Below are 20462 nucleotides of genomic sequence, written 5' to 3'. Positions count from 1 at the left end.
TGTTACTCCTGTGTTATTGGTTGCCTCATTGACTACTGGGCATCTTTCTTGAGTTATTTCTGTCCAATTTCTGAATTGTTGTTGTTGGAGTGCCTGTTGCTTGGCTCAAGTGCTAATTTTGGTCGGCTGAATTGGGTTATTAATTGTCCAATTGGTGACATTTGTTGAGGTTCACTTGCTCAAATTGGTTGAATTCACTGCTCTGTTGGGGTCCCTGTTGGTATCACTTGAGTTCTATTTTGCTAGTTTCTGTCTTGCGTCATTTGAAGTGCCTTTGGGTGGGCATTTTCTGCGTTTGTTTGTTGAATTGGAGGGCTACTGTGCCACGTCCTTTGCTTATTGCTGTTGGTGGCGTCTAATTGACTTGCTGGGAGTATTTTACCTATTGATTTCAATTGCTAAATCTTTAGAACATTTGTTGCGATTTTGGGTAGAATTGGGTTCATTTGTTGAGATTTGTTGATTTATTTAGACTCTATTACCGCTTCTAGTCTGTTTGATCGCCATATTCGTTGGAATTGACTGCGTTCAAGCACATTGTTGGACGTCCTCGGCCATTGATTGAAACTGCTGCATTGTCTGGAAATTTGCTGGTTTGAAGTTCTCTGTTGCACTCTAGTTCGCCTGGATCAAGACGCACGTCGGAGCTCTCCTTCCCTCTACAATCTTTCACTGCCGCGCACTACCGTAGCACCATTTTCACTCCACCGTTCCCACCTATTCCATAGCCGCCCGAGACCTTCCACCACGTATTCAAGGAAGTGTAGTTGTCCTATTCGCTTTCTTTACTTTATGATCTCCATTGAGGACAATGTCGGATTTAGGTGTGGGGGGGAGAGCTGTGGTACAGCTGGTATTTCTGGTGTTCAGCTTTTAGTTTTTTTCTTTTCCTTTATTTTCGTTGTTATTTGTTCTATTTTTCGTTTATTTCCTTTTCTTTCTTCCTAGTGGTCAGTTTTTATTTGAATACCAAGTTTGATGTTGGATTGTTGTCTCTAATTTTGATATTGCCAAGTTTTAATAATAAAAGGTATCAAGTGATGTGGTTGAGTTCAAGAACATCTCTTTGGTGAATATCAATAATTACTTAACTTTTTCAATTTTTGGTTGACTTTTCTAGTCATAGGGAATGATTATTGGCATTTTTCATGTGAATTGGTCCAGTTATTAATTTTTAGTTCTCCATGTCTGGAAATTTGAGGCTGGCTGCTGTTAGTCTTGTGTTGCTTTTAGATATCGTGCTATATGGTTGTAAATAAGAGTTGACTGTACTCCGCTAGTGGTTACTACTGAGTAACCGGGGATCTTCACCTAAAGTGTCGATTCTCGCGTCAAAAGGTAGTAATTGCTATGAGTGCGTGGTCCCGTAGCGATTGGAGCTGAGTAACCGGGCTCCTCCATCTGGCAAATGTTGGAGTTTGCGTCAAAAGGCTCTAAGGGCTATAGACTAAATCTTTTGTTACTCAAAAAAAAAAAAAAAGAAACAAAAAAAAAAAAGAAAAAGGAAAAAAATAAAATGAAGATTGTGTTAGTATGTGAATAAGTCAGTTTGCCGGTTTGTGATCTTAATATCGAGATTTTGGTTAATAGTTGGACCATTTGCTGATAAATGTGAGCAACCATTCCTTTTTCTTAGATTAGTTTGCTTTAAATTGGAGGAGTTGGTGGTTGAGAAGCTAACCGGAGTGGTTTTTCTTGGATCTTAACTGTGATGCTTGATATATGTTTTTCTGGGTATCTTGGCAATATGATAGTTAGAGCAATAGCCATTGTCAAAATTTTGGTGTTCAATTGCTGTTCTTATGCTTGAGGGCAAGCATGATTTAGGTGTGGGGGGAATTGATAGGGTGTTAATTGTTAGCAATTTTATTGTTAATTTTCCTTTTTATCCTTGCCAAATATTGTTTTAATTATTAATATTTACTTATATTTGGTATTGGACCCAATTTCAGGGATTGAAGCAGAAAACTACAAAAAAGGAGGGACTTTTGGAGATAATTGAGACTTCAAATAAGCCACAGACTTGGCCCACATGGTGATATACACGGACTGCATTTCTTCTGCTAATTGGGAGTGTCTTGAGTACTTAAGAGTCCTAAGAGCAATGAAAGACGAAAAAGAGGAGGAGACATCAAGAGGCCTTGCCTTTTGTACTTTGATTTGGAATCTGCGGCGGGGACCACAGAAAAGCATTAGTCATTGGACTTTTGAAGGAAAGAAACGTAGGAAGCTTTGAGAGTTGTTTTTGTTCCTTATTTGTGGGGACCACTGGATGGATAGCTTGGGTCATCTTCCTTTTGGCTATAAAAAGACAATTGTAAGAAAGGCTACAGAGACAGTTTTTAGCATAGTTTTAGTTTTCTTTTCTTAGCTCTTTCGCATGGTTGTTCTCCATTAATGGAGGACTAACCTCTTAATTCTAGTCAAGGGGACAACTGAAGACTTGGTTCAACAATTACTGTGAGATCTAATTTATTTTAATTGCTTCCTTAATTTATTGGTATTTATATGTTTCCTGCTTTTAATTGCTATAGCTCGTGTGAGTGATTGAATAGATGCGCAATATTTAATTATTCACATAGGCTATTTTGCTAAATAGGGATAATTGAATCCGTAATTGTTCGTTATCTCTATCTTAGTAGCAACTGGCGTAATTGGGTTTATGTCAGGGGAGCATACGATCTAGTTTAAACAAACCCTCGTAGCGTGTTTGTTAGTTAGGATTGGGCCTTTCTAATTATTAATGCAATCTAGAAATTAAATCCTACGGTCGTACCTAGGGTTGTTTTTGGGTTAGAGAAATAGCTAACGGTCGTACCTTAGCTATCGAGAAATTAAGGAAGGGTTGGTTGTTTATCGCGTGCATGACAACTATAACTAATCTATTAATAAATGTGGAATTATCTGTGAATCAATGATCAGTGCCTGAACCATTTCTGAAGTGTACCCTTGGTTAGAGTTTCCCCAATCATTTCTTTTAATTAATTATTTTCTACAGTTAATTTATTTAGTTAGCATTTAATCCAAAACCCCCCATGCTTTGGACTCTAGAAGAAACAAATTATCCCCAGTCCCTGTGGATTCGACCCTACTCACCGCTATATACAAAATCTGTATTTTTCTCGAGTAGGTATTTATTATTGTACAGGTTCGGCACCTGTCATTCATACTTCTTTGGCATTGGATTACAAATTTTTCATTAAGATAAACCCTTTAAATTTGATTAGTCCAAAAACATAAAATTTTGTAGGATAAGAACAAAGGGGCCATGCAAATTGAGTAACTTAAATTAAATTCATTTTACTATTGGAAACTAATTCTCAGTCCATTGGACTTGATGATTACAATGACTACTATTGCATGGCCAGGCGAACGATAACACTACGCCAACGCCTCAGCCGCACGCAATGTCCATCTAAAGCCACTTTCTGTGCTATAATTTCCCCATTATATGTCCCCATTATATGTCCTACTACCATTTTTCTTTATCCTTTTTTTCTTTTTTCTTTTTTTTTTCCTTTGTCTACAAACAGCTATCAGGGCCAAGCAGACCAAGTGTAGTTCCAGCAGCATTGGCACAAGATGATTTGGCTGGTTGATTTTTGTATGTCAACTTCACATCTTCCAATCTTATTCCGATGCATGGATTCTTCTTACTACAATCAAATCTGACTGCAATTGCTGTTGCTGATGTTCCGTGGATGTCTTGATACGTAACATCATTTATTTTAATGCCTGACACCTGTCAAAAATATTGAAGTACAAGTTATCAGAAAATTATGTGTATTTTGAAATATGCAGAAAGAGATGTTCACTTAGTTGTCCATCTTCATGCTTTACTTTCTTTTGTTCAAATGGAAAAAGGGTTAACACAAACTCTTCATTATCTTTAGCCAGGAAGTGAAATAATTTATATATGTAGAAGTTTACCTGGCCAGGACAGTTGATGTTATCTGGGCAATAGTTCTGATCAATAAGGATGGGGTTTTGGACATTGATCATGGTGACATGCTGGAACAAAACATCCTTGACAAAACCTTTGCTTGGCCTACCCCATGATTTAATCCTTACACCATTCTGTGTATTCTTGAATGTAACATTTTTTACAGTCACATTCTGTACTCCCTCTTCTTCAAAATCCTTTCCAAGACTCCCAATGCTGACCCCCAAAAATAATAATAATAATCAGACTCAGATTTTCCAAATAAATAAAATTGGTTCTTTAAAAAGAAGATGATAATTAATTTTAGTTACCTGATACCATGGCCAGGGCCACAAAGAACATTTTCAATCCACAAACTAGTAGTGCCAGGGCCAATTGAAACGCAGTCATCTCCAGTACTGATCTTGGAATTCAAGATTGTGACTCCTGATGAATATTGCACATGAATCCCGTCCGTGTTGGGGCTGTTTCCAGCCGCCAAAACCTTTACTCCTTGCAGTTTCACGGTGTTGCAGCCGTTGAGCACCAAGTGGAATAATTGGCTATTGAGAGAAGTAAGGCCGGCAATTGCAATGTTGTTTGAGTTGGTAAATCCCAATGTCTGCATGCATAAAAAAAGGCCATTTAAAAAAAAAAAAGCATTACTTAGACAGACTGCAGGCCATTAAGATGCTTAGCTCATACATCTTACCAGCATTTAGATTTGAATGGTTCCTTGAAAATGTGCCAAAAAAAATGTATTTAAAGAAATCAGATTCATAATTTATAGACAGCCTAAAATTTCCTAGAACTGAGAACTCAAAAGGCCAAATTCATATATCAGTTCAAATTGTAACCGCCAAATGGGCACCCGGGAGTTTATGAACCATGTGACATTTCTTGCTAATGAGTGTGAGTAAGTTTAACGGAAATGTTAGTTATTAATTATTTCTCATTAGTCTTTTGATCAAACCTTGAAACTTCCCACTTCCCCACTAGCTTCAGTTATGGCCACTATTAGAGTCCAATTGAATGCACATTACATAAACTTCCCACTTCCCCACTAACTCCTAAGCAGTTTGTGAAGAGAGAAAATAGGAACTGAAATGGTGAAGGGGCAATTCGGTCATTTTGACTTACCGCTGCGCCGCTTGGACACTTCCTGCCGGAGGCTTTGCAACCCCAGAGATCAGTACCCTGGCCATCAAGAATGCCACCGCGAATGAAAACTCCATCGACCCATTGAAACTGAAGCCAGAAATCAGCATTTCCAATGAGTTTGTAATCTGAAGGAGCCACGAGGGTACCATCTATTCTAAAGCTTATAGCTCTATTCCTGCATGGTCCCAGAAATTGTGCTTGCTTCACCAAATACCTTCCTTTTGGTACAAAAATTGTGGCCGGTTCGGGAGAGCCACAAGCTGCAGCCCATGCACTTAATAACGACTTGGATGAATCAGTTTTCCCATCAGGTTTTGCTCCCAAGTCTAAGATGTTGTATGTGCCAGGAATGGCCAATGATTGATTGAACAACAAGAAGAGAAGTGTAAGAGTAAAAAGACTAATGGGTTTCTCCATTTTCAACTTTTTCACGCACTCACAACTGTAAAAGGAAGGAGAGGGGACAAGGGAAGAAGAATGTAGTGGAATCAAGAATTGAGATGGAGTTTGAAGGATGAAGAATAAAAGCACTGGAGTGGGATATTTATAGAGGGATTAAGTGCAGCATAAATTGTGATCAGTTGGAAGTAGAAAGGATGAGAAAAGAATGTGCTAACTTTTGAACCAATTGGAATCAAAAGCAAGCAACCAGCGCCGGAATTGGGATGGGAAATGTGTGATGGTCACAACGGAAAAAGAATGAACATTACTTCAAGCCTAAAATAGCTTTGGAGTTTGGCTGCTTTTTGGGTAAAAGTGCATGCATTGACATTGGTGGAAAGTTTGTGCCATGGGAACAATAGTAATTAGGACTGTACTTCTAGCGTAAATTAACTCCTTTCACAATTGTACATGAAGATTATAGGACTTTCATTCTGCCTTCCAAAATAGGCGTCTGTGATCCAATACAAGACATGTACGATCATGTTTAAATAGACCATCCACTCTGTGGAGCCAAGTCATGATTCATTTAATGATTTAGTGATTACTAACCGTAATAAACTTGAGATTTAGCAAAAAATAATTAAATTGATCAAAAAATAGCTATATTAATTAAACTTTTCAAGCAATTTCAAGAACTAGGAATTTGAGATCTTGAATTCAAATCTCACTGAATGTTTGCAGAGTTTTATCCACCAATATATATGGATTAATTTGTAGTGTTATTAAGTTATAATTTTAATTATTTTATGGGTTAGTTTATAATTGGTTGAATACTCCTACCATAATGGTTTTTTCTTTTTGTAATCTTATTAACAAAAAAATTAACTATAAAGAAGCCAAATGGGAAACTGATTATGAGATAAAGGACAAAGTCAATGTTAATATAGAATTGTGATGAAGTTAACTGTTTCACAAAATATAAGGAGTTTGATATGATTGCTTAGACGAAACCCATTTTCTTGAATCCGCAAATGAAAACAACGACCAATACGATAAAGAAGTAATTGGCAAGCAAGACTTCAAAATACAAATATTCAATTGGTTCCTTAGTAAAGAGGCCATTGATCAGTTAGTTGATAATATAGATCGAAAGGAAAATGGGCACAAAGAAAACAGCCGCCGACTTGAACAGCAAATTGAAGAAACCACCTCCTCCTTTTAGTCCTTTTTTGGGTACAATGCTATGCATATGGCGTCTGGATTGCTTTACGCACAAGACTAGTCTAACATCCCAATTTCCCTCTTTTGGCTGCCATCACCTCCATCATATACACCATTTTGTACCATTTCTTACTTTTTAAAAAAAATTCAGAAGCGAAAAAAGGAATTATTTGGTTTTTGTCTTCGCAGTTAAGAATACAAGGTAAATTAAGGTGCAAACTGATCATTCTATTTGTTATCTGCAACTAAAACTTCAACCAGAAACGAAATGTGTACAGCTCTAATAATTTTAGCTGCAGAACTTCAAAGTTCTAAAGCCTTATGAAGCTGTAGACAGATATGGTCATGGATCCAGAACCGCTGGTTCCGATTTAAAAATCGATGGTTCCAGTTTTTTTTAATAGGGATAGTTTCAGTTAGAGTTCTTCAACCCCCAATTCCGATCTGATTTCAATTCCAATGTTATTTCGATTACGATTCTATTTTTTCTGGTTATAGTTCCGGTTCTTTTAGTTTTGTATTGTCACAAAATTAATTCTGAGATAATATGACAATAAATGTAGAAAAAAAATAAGAACTTTATTGTATTATCATGTGCAAGGAAAAAGAAAAAATGATGCAAAATTTTATGAGAATGCCTCATTACAGATTAAATTGGATTGGTCTTTGTCTTAGTGTAGTTATAGGATCTAGACTTACTAATGGGATAGAGCAATGGGCTGTTGGATTAGGATTAGAACTGTTGATGTTAAGTGTTGACTATTGATATTGAATTCTAAATAGGCCAAATAGATTTAGGTAGTAAGTGTTTTTTCAGACTATTTGAACTAGTTTTAAGCTGTTGGTTCTCTAATCCAAGTATTTGGTAAATCTGAATCTGAACCTTTAATCACAGTTATAATTCCCATTCCGATTCTGGTTCAAATGTGAACCGTGGCCATCCCTAGCTATAGATAATTGATGGTCTAATCTAAAGAAATGCATCATTGCATATGCCGGTCATGGGTCTTGGCTCCCCTGCAAACAAGCAAATGTCTCGAATCAATGCGGAACTTCATCAAGTGTTCTCAAATAAACCAAGTTCGAAATGGAGTGGAGTCAAACGTGCTCTCAATCAAACTTATGGTATTAAACTCAGTTAAAATTTGTATTTAAAAGGTAATTGGCCATTCAAAAAGCATATTTAAAGGGCTTGTTAGAACTTTGTCAATAGGAAGTTTTGATTAAGGACTCTAGCTCCTTTCGTTTTGAAAAGTTTCGACAATACCCATTTGGCTCTCAATTTACCAAACGAATACTCTCAGGTACTCTGAAGAATGATGCACACGCAGATACATTTTAAAACGTGGTGAATGTACTGGTTCATTTGGTAACTCAAAATTGACAATCCTAATTACAGAAGCAAAGAAAGTAGTCATACGCCAAATTTCTTCATAATTTTCATGTACTTGATTATCTCCTTGGTTGCTTTTACATAAACTTTCTACTTTACAGAAATGGCCCCCCATGACGGTTCTGTCAAGAAATTGACAAAGTCACATTTCAGAAAAGTTTGTAGAGCCTAATTACTATACATCTTCTTACCGTGTTTAATTGATCCATATGAGACCATCATGCAGTGCATGTGGAGCTTCCTTACTGTTTAATCACTTTATAGAAGTCTCCTCCATAATTGATAGAAGTATCCATATCGGATAAGAAATCTCACAAGCTAGTTACATATTTGTATACTTTTTTGTTTCTAGATCTTTGGGCTCTTGTTGAGTATCTATTCTTTTGTTTCAGCTCTTCAGCTATTTGAAAGTACTTTTTCTGAGATTTGAATCGTAGGCCAATCAAGATCAAGCTGAAAACTATTGTAGCATATGTTGACTTTTTTTTTTTTAATCAAACTCAAGCTTCAGGTACTAAGTTGGAAATGTAATAGAAATGTGTAAAATGATTATTCCGCTAGGGCTTCTACTCAAGTTTACCTTGATGAAATTTGTGGAAGATGTTACAGTCCCTTTTAGGTACAATGCCCACGATTTTAATCTACTTACATCTTGCCAAATCATTTAGTGATTTAAACTTTTAAAATAATTTAATAATTGATTACTTTTACTCTGTATTTAACGGTGAGTTTAATTTCATCAGTACAGTACCCTAAAAAGACTGTAGAATTCCCCTACATTAAGAATACAAAGTTATTTTAGCCTGCCTTAGTCAGTAATAATCTTACCTTAAAAAAATTGAAATATTTCTCACCGTAAATCAATATTTAAGCTAAATTGACTCTGACTTTATTTGGCCTTACCAGGCAGGTTCATGAACTTATTGACGTGCATATGGTGAACTGGTTGTGCAAATTTGTCAAAAAAACCAAAGTCAGGAGTTCATATTATACCTTGGAGGATGTATCTATACATTAGGAGAATTAATGTAAATCCCGGCCGCAAAATTGCATGTGAGAAGATTGATTCTGATTGCAGTTGATCTCTTTACACATGACACCAAGTGCCAACCAATCCAAATCGGCCTTTGATGCGGGGTTCAAGCAATTAATAGCCTTGATTTAACCCCAATTAATGCTATTGGATTGGGAATTAATAGTGGCCTTTATGAGCCAATCATTGCTTAATGTGACCACAAAAATAAACAAAGAGCAGGACAATACAAAAGTAATCAAGTTTTTTCTAAAACTAATAGAGTTTTTTCTAATGGGTGCTACACCTAAATCACACCTAATCTACCATATAAATTCGCGCACTAACAATTATTCGACTCAATACAATGAAACTGTACCATGGGAAACAATAACCTATGGACAATTAACCAGCCAAATTCAACAAGTTGCACTCAAAGTATGCCGACAAGACAAGATGCTCAGACAACTTGCAAAGGATCGAATCCAAAGGAGAAAAGATCTTGGATCATATTACGAGCAATTTGGGCTACCAAATTGTTACAAAAAACCTCACAAACAGCCCAAGCCTACTAAACATCTTGACAAAAACCCCTTTTACAAAAAGAAATACCAGCCCAAACAACCTTTACCCATACAGCCTCCTCAAAAAACAACCCCATCTCCAATTATTTGTCACAAATGCCATAAACCCGGACATATAACCCGATACTATAAACTCAACCAAAAAGATTAGTACCTTGGGGTTGGAAGACCAAATTAAAGCCCAAATATCAAATCTTCTAATCGAATCAGAAACTGATAATTCTGAAAGAGAAGAAAATTATATCAATGAAATGGAAGATGATATTTCAACCTTTTCCTCCTCCCAAACCACCAGTGATAAAGAAGAAGAAGGTCCTACTATCAATGTTTTGACAAAAGATCAAAACCTTCTTCTTGATATCATTGAAGACACCTCTGAAATAGAGAAAAGACAACTCTATTTAAACAAATTCAAAAAATCCTTAAACCAAGTCACAAATTCTTCAAATCCTTTAGCCAAAGACCCTAGAATTCTCAAAACTTACAATCTTACAGATATTCTTAAGAGATTTTCCTCTAAACCTATTAAACCTTTGACTTTTCAAAACCTTCAAATAGAAATTGATCTTCTCAAAGAAGAAATTAGGACAATTAAAGTCAGACAAGACCTCAACAGCCTTGTTCTTCAAAACCTATTACCTATTGAGGAACCTATCAACCAAGAAGACACTGAATTCCTAAAACAATTATCCAAAAAATCCAAGGAAAATAAGGATTATTTGGTCCAGATCCGATTACTAATTAACAATAATTATGTAATCGAAACTGAAGCCCTATTTGATACTGGGGCAGACCAAAATTGTATTCTTGAAAACATTGTCCCACCAAAGTTCTTTGAATAAAACAAGGAAGGTCTAAGGGGAGCCAAAGGATCTAAACTTGATGTCAGCTTCAAATTGACAAATGTTCAAATTCAGTTCTTTTCCTTATCCATTCCAGATACATTTTTTCTAGCCAAAAAATTAACCAACAATGTTATTTTTGAAATACGTTTTATTCACAAATTTATTCCTTACCTAACAACAAATGAGGGCATAATACCTCAACTCCTCGATCCTAATGCTCTCCTACCCTTCTCTAAACCCTTAAAACTAACAAATTCTATTTTGCATGAAGATGGCGAGCTCAACATGCAACAATTGGATACCTAGCAACCTTCCTAATAGTCTTATTGCAAAAGATTATTATTCCTATAAACAACAATGCGGGGAAGATAAGATCCGATATTTCGATGTTGTATTTTACAACACCAAAATTGGACAACGCATTCCTCCACATCTTCGGCACCAACATGACAACATTACTACAAAACCAACAAACTATACAGTTCGCAGATTGAAGGATCAAAGTTTCATCAGGCGAAGAAAAATTCAGCGATTAACCCTTCACAAACATTGGCTTAAAAACCAATGGGGTATGCAAGCACCTGAATTTGACAGAATGATTTAGGAGACAAAACAAGAGCTATCTGCAACAATCTGCTAAAAATATAAACAGAATTTTCAAGTTGGCTCAATCAGAACAAAATTCAGCAAAAATCATATTTTACTGTAGCACCGGAAGCACTGTAGCAGTCCGGCAAGTTACTATGCAAACATGACAACAAAAGACAAATAATGTACTGTAGTGCGCACTGAAACAATACTGTAGCGGCATTGTAGCAACAGTAAAAACACTGTAGCGGGTACTATAGCATTACAGAAATTTTTGCTATAAATACCCCTCAAACCCAACAGAATTTTTACACCATTTCTTCAAAACTACTTCTCTCTCTAGCTTGAAGAAACTCTCCTCCTTCTCTCTACAAACAAGGTCTTAGTTTTTATATTTTAGTTTTTAGAATCAAACAAAGAAGCAAGTCTTGAGCAAGCTTCATATCTTATAAGTTTTCTTACATTCTGTTGTTCTTATATTCAATCAAATGGTCGGCTGAGCCGCCTTATATCCATTTAATTCTTGTTTTTACATTTTGTTTATACATGACTGGTTCAACCGCATATACTAACTAGTGGCAGTCCTATTGCGACCCACTTCTTAACTCTTATGCTTTCATTTCCCTCTGCTTTATTTATTTTTCTGATTTAAGGGGCTAACCCCTCGTCCCGTCTGGCTATATATAGACTCTCATAATATATATAAACTAGAATTGTAAAAAAAAGGAGGACCAACTTTGTTTTTTAGCCCCCGTTGGTTTTATCATTGATTTCAATAGCATCTTGAATTCCAAACCCGCAAGATTACAAAGAAAAAAATAACTGATCACAAAATGAATTTTACATCATAGTGATCCCACTGAAATATTTTAAAAAGGTTCAGCAAGTTCACTTCCAAAAAATATAAGTCTCGCTGAACATTTTTTTGTAGTAAGAACTCACAAAATTTAATAGAATTAATTAAACCACAAATATTAATTTTCATGCTAAAAGTTGATTGGTGTAAAAAATATTCGCACCTTTGTACAACATTATTAAATCGAATGCATAATGTTTGTAAGTATGGTAGTACTAATTGTTTAGCATACCATAAAACTATATTTGAGCATAAATATTGTTTACGCTCACATAAAAAAAAATGTCGTTTACTTTCAGTTATACACATTAGTTAGATTAGATGCATTCTTTGATATAAGATTACTTAGAAATGAGTGTATGTAAGAATTATTGTAACATGAGATTCTACGTAATAAGGACTATACCAACTCAAAATTCATTTCAATTGATGCACGCATATCCTCTGATTACATTTATTATTAGATTATGAAATTAGTACTATTTTTTTTGGACTCTCAAATTGTAGCAGTTTCGAACATTTAAAATATTGACTGCTGCTATTATTTGGATGAAAATTGAATTGAATAATACTAAAACAACTATAGAATTGGTCTTTTCTTTTCTCAAAAAGATACAAATACGACAAATTAAGGTTAGTTGCGTTTATGGGATGAATAGATAAACATGTCATCTGATTGGCGCTTTTGATTTGTCCAAAGGCCCTCCATCCATGATGACGTCAGACACGTGGGGTTGGAAGTGGCGTGGGTGAGTGGGTGACGGGGCCGTGAGGGAGCGGAAATGCTGGGAAGGGGTGGGCCGTGGGGGTTGAAGAAAATGATAAAGAAAGGCGAGTGAGTGGTAACGCAAAGGACTGGACTGTGGAGAGCATGCGGGCGCGTAGACGGAGGAGTGGGGGTGGGCCCACAGAGTATCTTCAATTTCAAGCGTGTGCGGTCGTTGCGGAATCTGTTTTGGCGTCGCTGGTTGGCAACTTGGCGACTGGACGCCGGGCCCTCTTACGACGTCGTCTCTTTGTAAACCAGATCATGAATCTTCTGCTGTCCTTGTTTTATGTAAAGTGAAAATAGATGAAAAGCATCTCCTATTATGACAATTGTTCAAGACGGCCCTCTAAAAGTACGCGTTGAAATTATAATACTCACTTAATTTTAATTTAGTTTTACATGAATATTCACTTAATTTCCTGTGATTCTGTTTGTATCTATTCCCATAATTCAAAGCAATTAGACTCTTATTTAAATAAAGCTAATATCGGTGTCTTTACTAGCGATTTTACAGAGATCATTTTCCGTCTAATTTTCACTTTTTATAAAATCATAAAATCACAAAAAGGTGACGCGGATATTTTAAAAAGGGATCTTGTAGTACTACACAAAAGTACAGGAAATTATGAGTAACTTACCCTTTAATTAATGCTCTTCGATCCCTTTACTGTTCTTTTTCTAAAAGTATAAAATGAAATAAAATAAAAACTAATTTCAACCTTTGACCAGTATTTTGATGCTATATGAACTGTTCATTTTCCCCGAACAGTCAAATAATTTGTCATTAACCAACTGCCACTCTGGATAAGGGGAGAAGAACCAGCGCCATCCCTCGCTCTCATGTCTTCTCTCATAGCAAAGAGCAAGGGAAATGGCTTATCCAAGAAAACTGTTTTCACTCGCATTGCCCTTTTTGTTCTTCTTCTTATCATCAGCCTCCACGATCACATATAATGTGCGAAAGTTTGGAGCCAAACCTGATGGAAAGGCCGATTCGACAAAGGCCTTTCTCAGTGCATGGGCAGCAGCTTGTGCTTCAGTAAAGTCTGCAACAATTTATGTACCGCGGGGAAGATACTTGCTCGGGGCTGCATCATTCGGGGGAAATAAATGCAAGAATAATGCGATTAAAATAAGTATAGATGGTACTCTTGTAGCTCCCTCGAATTATCGTACTATTGGCTATTCTGGCAACTGGCTCAAGTTTGAAAGAGTCGATGGAGTGACAATTTCTGGCGGAACTTTAGATGGACAAGGCATTAGTCTTTGGAACTGCAAAGCCTCCAAGAGTAACTGTCCTGGTGGTGCAACGGTATGCACAATAAACAAATCTAATGCTGCACTCATAAAAAATTAATACTATGATTACTTCCCAAACACAAACAGTATATATCACATGGGCTGAATAATTATGCATGATTCCAACCATTCATTTCTTGACATATTTTTTCTTGTTTATTCCTTTTTTCTCGTTCTTGTATTAATGTGGTAATATGTGCTGCAGACATTGGCATTCTACAATTCAAATAACATTGTCATCAGCAAATTAACGTCACTGAACAGCCAAATGTTCCATGTTTTGCTTTACGGCTGTCAAAATGCTAAGCTACAAGGGATGAAGATCTCAGCCTCAGCCACTAGTCCAAATACTGATGGCATTCATATTTCAGGGTCCTCAGGTGTTACCATATTGGGCTCTAACATAGCTACAGGGGACGATTGCATTTCAATTGGCCCCGGCGCCTCCAATTTGTGGATCGAGAATGTTTCTTGTGGTCCTGGCCATGGAATAAGGTAAATAATTAATTTATGTTTAGCATCAAAGAATTATGGTTTTTAAATGAATACCAGTGGATGTGCATTCTGAAATTAATCTGGTGCAGCATTGGGAGTCTAGGATGGGATATGCAAGAACCTGGAGTACAAAATCTGACTGTTAAAACCGTTACTTTCAGAGACACACAAAATGGCTTGAGGATAAAGACTTGGGCAAGGCCTAGCAATGGATTTGTTAAGAGGGTCCTTTTCCAAAATGCAGTAATGCTGAATGTGAGATACCCTATTATCATCGACCAAAGTTATTGTCCAAGCAAAAATAATTGTCCATATCAGGTAGGTGTTACAAGACAAAACGAGTTCAGATGAATGTATTTCACTGTCTCAAGTCCTACCTGCAGCTTCCAAACTTGTTTTGTTGGCTTCCCTTTCTCAATATTTGGAGTTCCATTTTCAGGGTTCTGGTGTAAAGATTAGTGATGTGACTTATCAGCAAATTCATGGAACATCATCATCACAAGTAGCCATAGCAATTGGTTGCAGCAAGGACTCCCCCTGCAGTGGCATAAGATTGCAAGAAGTCAACCTCAGATACATGAATCAACCAGCTCAGGTATCATGCTCCAATGTTGCTGGAACATCTACAGGCTTTGTTCAACCAAAAGGCTGCTTATGAAACACTCCACATATGGAACCCGTCAACTTCATTGTACATGTTTTTATTAAGGCTAAATTTCTGTCTCTCTTATGCTGTATATATACAATGAAATTTAAGGCTTTATTTCGGATTGACAAGTTAAGGCTTCATTTCCGTAACGGATCCTTTATACCACACTCTGTTTCACATCCTATCCCACTCCTTCTAATCTTGCCAAGTGTCCTTTTATAAACCAAATCTTGAAACAACTCAACTCGGATCATATTTAATTAGTTAACCGATTAGTCGGGCAGAAAAACTTAATGTCTATAACCGGTTATCAATTAAAATAAAAACCCAATCACAAAATTAGTGATTAAACAAGGGAAAAAAAAAACCACGAAACCTGGGTCGCCATCTCCACCATACCCTTCGAAACAAAAGAATCAGATATCACTCCTTCTCAAAAGCATCTTTCGGGTGAAACTCATCATCTCATTAGATATCACTCACAATTCAAATGCCTGGTGACATGATCAAAGCCGATGATCATAAGCTATGTCCTCCATCACGAATTCGAAGGAAACTGTCCATGGATCGTGCGCCGTGTGCACCGTGTGAAAGGAGTAAAGCATCCCAAGGTTGGCGCATCTCGTTGAGCGTGGAGAAGCATTGGGAACCCCAATTTCTTTCACAGATTAAGAGCAATTATCGACTAAATGGTCATGGATTTACTGATTAAGTTGTTTAGTGGCCAATTACTGATGAAAAATAGTTTGATGGCCAAAACATGATCTGACCAATAGTTTAGTGGCCGTTGAGGTTTTTTGCCCAATAAAGATTGAACCCCTACACATTAAAGGTCATGTTTATTAACAAGGCTGTCCATCTTTTGCTTTCTGCAAGATGTGATTCTCAAATAACTAATTGGATATTTCAAGAAGGTCAGTCTACAAATTTATTCTTCAATGTGAATTCTATAAAGAAATAAGTAGGATAATTGAATGACTGATTTGAGAGTCACCTATTTAATATCTCTACTGGTTAAACTAAGTTTTGGAAATAACTTAGTTTGGATTGGCCATTTTTTAAAAAAATAAAATTTTCAGATACAATGGTACAGTAATACATAAATAAAATAAATCAAAAAAATCTCATTCATACAATATATTAAATATTTCAAAAAATATTTATAATAAAAATTTTTCATATAAACTGATATAGTAAAATTTTTCAAAAAAATCCCAACAACAGCTAATCCAAATGGAGCAGACTTTCATATGTATTCTACCATCTACATGTGGATTTGGATTTGGCACAGGTTGCAATATGGCGTTTGGAATAAAGGTGTGGTGTGATATGTATGAGCCCATTTTACGCGGGACGAGTCAGTGAGAATCTTTTGGTCAAGGGGACTTTGCTGCAAATAACATTTATCCCAATACAAATCAAGTAAAGCCGGAGGAATAGTAGTTGGTATAAATAAATTTCATCATTTATTGAATTTTCAATTTCATCCTTATAAAAAAATAATTTTTACCCCTATCATCTAATCACATTTTGTCTTTATAACCACTCATAACTATCCCAATCTAAATACCAAATTATTATAACATTATAAAGCAAAGTTCTTTAATAAAAAAATTTATGTCAATTTGATTTATGTAAAAAAAATTGTATAAAATTAATTTATTTTAATTATTTCTAAATTACACACACATTTGGTGTGCCCTTAACACTGGTCTCAATAAAGTTCATCCCATCTACATTAGATGATCGAGTTTAAAATCAAGATTACATAATATGAGCTTTGGCTTTAGTTTAGTCCAAAATGATTTAGGTGCTGACTAATTTGGCTTTGCTTTTTCTGCGAAATTGGTTAACTACAGTTTTCAAAATTGAGCTACAGTGTGGGATGTTTGATAGAAAAAATAAATGCAATGGATTTTCTATCTCATTCTTTGTTTCACTTTTTTATTATAGCATCAATTTTTTTGCATAAATATTCTTGATCATAAGATTAGTAATCTTAAACAATAAGTTAAAGAAATAAATCGAACCTGTGAGTATAGAAATATTTCTGAACTTAGTAACTCCTATACCATCTTATGTCCATTAATCTACCAAAATAATTACCTTCTTATAGGGTTGGGTAACTATCTTAATGAATTAATTGCAACTTAATCTAGATGTAAATTTTTATTTCTTAAATCACTCAACAATATGTGAGAAAGAAATACTAGTTTCCTTTGAACACTAATATGCTTAAGATGATGTGATTACTCCTAAATACATGACACTATAAGAAAACTCATTAAATGTCAACTAATCAATATCTTCATTGAAAATTTATAATTTCAATTACCAAACTGTATGTGATGAAAAAAAAATTTTACAACAAATATTTGGGACGTAGTTGCCACTCTCAAATATATAATGTAAAAGTGAAATTATCAGCATGGTATCTAGTAATTTCTCAATAATAAAAAAACTTTATGTTGACTAAATTTCGTTGAATTTTCTTTCTATTTTTTATTTAATATAATCACTTAAGTTTATGTAATTAAAGCCCTTTACTATATTTGAGATGCGATGGGTTCTGTCAAATACACGATGCAAGAAAAGTTTTAATGAAAATTCATAAGAATTAAGTAACTAACTTGTTGACAAGGACTCCTTAATTTCAATCACTGAATTATATGTAATTAAAATTATAGTACACCAAACATCTAAAATGTTGCAGCTACTCTTAGATATATAGTGTGCTAGGTTTTGTAAGGATAAAAAAATAGTCAACTAATTTTTATTTCTACAAAAGAATTTGTATACTTTTTTGTTTCTTCTAGATCTTTGGATTCTTGTTGATTATCTATACTTTTGTTTCAGCTCTTCAGCTATTTAGCAGCACTCTTTCTGAGATTTGAATCGTAGCGCAATCAAGGTCAAGCTGAAAACTATTGTAGCATATGTTGACTTTTTTTTTTAATCAAACTCAAGCTTCAGGCGCTAAGTTGGAAATGTAATAAAAATATGTAAAATGACTATTCTGCTAGGTTTACCTTGATGAAATTTGTGGAAGATGTTACGGTCCCCTTTAGGTACGGTATCCATGATTCTAATCTACTTACATCTTGTCAAATCATTTAGTGAATTAAACTTATAAAATAATTTAATAATCGATTACTCTTATTCTGTATCTAACGGTGAGTTTAATTTCATCAGTACAGTACCCTAAAGAGAAGGTAGAATTCCCCTAAATTAAGAATACAAAGTTATTTTAGCCTGCCTTAGTCAGTAATAATCTTACCTTAAAAAATTGAAATATTTCTCACCGTAGATCAATATTTAAGCTAAATTGACTCTGACTTTATTTGGCCTTACCAGGCAGGTTCATGAACTTATTGACGTGCATATGGTGAACTGGTTGTGCAAATTTGTCAAAAAACCAAAGTCAGGAGTTCATATTATACCTTGGAGGATGTATCTATATATTAGGAGAATCAATGTAAATCCCGGCCGCAAAATTGCATGTGAGAAGATTGATGCTGATTGCAGTTGATCTCTTTACACATGACACCAAGTGCCAACCAATCCAAGTCGGTCTTTGATGCATTGATTTAAGCAATTAATAGCCTTGATTTAACCCCAATTAATGCTATTGGATTGGGAATTAATAGTGGCCTTTATGAGCCAATCATTGCTTAATGTGACCACAAAAATAAACAAAGAGAAGGACAATACAAAACTAATAGAGTTTTTTCTAAAAGTAATAAGAGTTTTTTCTAATGGGTGCTACACCTAAATCACACCTAATCTACCATATAAATTCGAACACTAACAATTATTATTATGTCTCGCATTTACATGATTTCCTTAATTAACATCACTTTTTCAAAATACACCTAATCTACCGTATAAATTCGCACACTGACAATTATTACTATATCCTACATTTATATGCTTTCCCTAATTAACATCACTTTTTAAAATATGAACACCTGAAGTCCACAGACAGACCCACACCAATAAACTTTTGAATCTTTTCTTTCGGTCTATCTAATGGGTGCCCATAGGGCCCTCTTAAGATATATTTCACGAATTATATTTTTAAAAATATAAGATTAATTAGGAAAAATAAACAAATATATGAAACGATAGGTAAGATTAAATACGAAAACTACATAAATGTAAAAGAGGATAATAATTGGTAGTATGTATATATATATGGTAGGTTAGGTGAATATTAGATGTGTTAAACGAGTGTCTTAAGAAACACCCTTTTGTTTTAATCTAATAAAGTTCCGAACCCTTTTTCTTTATTTAATCTTTGATAGTATGTAAGTTCAGTTATTCAGTTTGTTGTATAAAACAAGAGAGATTTGTGGATTGTGATTGGAATTGTCAACGATGTGTGGTTCGAATAGAAAAATGAGGCCAGCACGTTATCGGATGACATGCTTGCACGTATTAACATGTTGCGTTGCCATTCTCCACGTTTCCCAGTAATTTTTGTAGTCTGTTGTTTGTAGGTTGTGATGGGATACGATTTACTTTAACTTATTATTGGTGTTCATCCAGATCCAACCATTTGATAGTATCAGTTTTTTTTTATTATTTCTATTTTTTAAACCGTTTGAATATTTGATATTAGTTGGTCCACAACCTATACAAAGTGTACACTAGAAAGGGCCTCATCATGACTTGGAACTTCTTGTTTATAAATACTAGTGTGTATGGCTCATTTGAGTTTGTGTCGAAATTAAAATGAGTAAATATTATATACACTACAATAAATACATTATCACCGTTTGATTCATGACATGTGTGCAAAAGTTAAATTTTGCACAGTTATTATTCATCCAACGTTGATAGTGTATACACTGTCAGTGCAGAAAAGATTAATCTAATTAAAATTGCTTTTAAAAAAAATTTCCATACTAATACACTTTTAAATCATAGTCTCTTTAAAGAGTAAAGAATAAAGATGGGCTGCCAGCCATGTAAATGTGTGAGTAGACATTTGCATTCAATATTTTGAGTTAGAACTCCATGTGTAATAAAATACATTACAAAGGTTATACATACATTTCAAATTGTGTCATCTTGGGAATATATTTTTTTGCCCAAAAACAAAAATTCATAGCACATGTACATATATGTGATCTATAAATAAGAAAGGGAATAATTAATTAGGATAGTATAGTTATTAGGGATTAAATTTAACACAAGTATTTTAGATTCAGATATGGATGCTAATTTGCCAAATGCTTTTTAGAGTTCCATAAACCAAATCAAATAAATGAAGGAGAGAAGA

At 34.9% G+C, this 20462-nt stretch overlaps 2 protein-coding genes across 2 annotated transcripts; one reads left to right on the top strand and one right to left on the bottom strand.

The window, feature by feature from the left end:
- Positions 1-3275: 3275 nt before the first annotated feature.
- Positions 3276-5577, bottom strand: LOC140038754 (polygalacturonase-like). The gene is made up of 4 exons (XM_072084019.1): positions 5063-5577; positions 4255-4544; positions 3931-4159; positions 3276-3742 (listed from the first exon to the last, which is right to left on the bottom strand). The coding sequence occupies exons 1-4, from the start codon at positions 5498-5500 to the stop codon at positions 3524-3526; spliced, it is 1176 nt and encodes a 391-aa protein (XP_071940120.1). The 5' UTR covers positions 5501-5577; the 3' UTR covers positions 3276-3523.
- Positions 5578-13549: 7972 nt separating this feature from the next.
- On the top strand, positions 13550-15306 carry LOC113733771 (polygalacturonase-like). The gene is made up of 4 exons (XM_027259949.2): positions 13550-14047; positions 14240-14529; positions 14619-14847; positions 14969-15306. The coding sequence occupies exons 1-4, from the start codon at positions 13607-13609 to the stop codon at positions 15185-15187; spliced, it is 1179 nt and encodes a 392-aa protein (XP_027115750.2). The 5' UTR covers positions 13550-13606; the 3' UTR covers positions 15188-15306.
- The last annotated feature ends 5156 nt before the right edge of the window (positions 15307-20462 follow it).

This window comes from Coffea arabica, chromosome 3e (genome assembly GCF_036785885.1).
Source record: "Coffea arabica cultivar ET-39 chromosome 3e, Coffea Arabica ET-39 HiFi, whole genome shotgun sequence".
NCBI lineage: Eukaryota > Viridiplantae > Streptophyta > Magnoliopsida > Gentianales > Rubiaceae > Coffea > Coffea arabica.
Note: the sequence above shows the minus strand (reverse complement) of the source record. Positions and strands in the feature narration are given on the sequence as shown.

Coding starts and splice junctions, on each gene's coding strand:
- LOC113733771 (XM_027259949.2), top strand. CDS start 13,607: ATGGCTTATCCAAGAAAACTGTTTTCACTCGCATTGCCCTTTTTGTTC. Junction 14,530..14,618: donor GGTCCTGGCCATGGAATAAG/GTAAATAATTAA, acceptor AATCTGGTGCAG/CATTGGGAGTCTAGGATGGG. Junction 14,848..14,968: donor AAAATAATTGTCCATATCAG/GTAGGTGTTACA, acceptor TTCCATTTTCAG/GGTTCTGGTGTAAAGATTAG.
- LOC140038754 (XM_072084019.1), bottom strand. CDS start 5,500: ATGGAGAAACCCATTAGTCTTTTTACTCTTACACTTCTCTTCTTGTTG. Junction 4,160..4,254: donor GGCCCTGGCCATGGTATCAG/GTAACTAAAATT, acceptor TTTGGGGGTCAG/CATTGGGAGTCTTGGAAAGG. Junction 3,743..3,930: donor ACATCAACTGTCCTGGCCAG/GTAAACTTCTAC, acceptor TATTTTTGACAG/GTGTCAGGCATTAAAATAAA.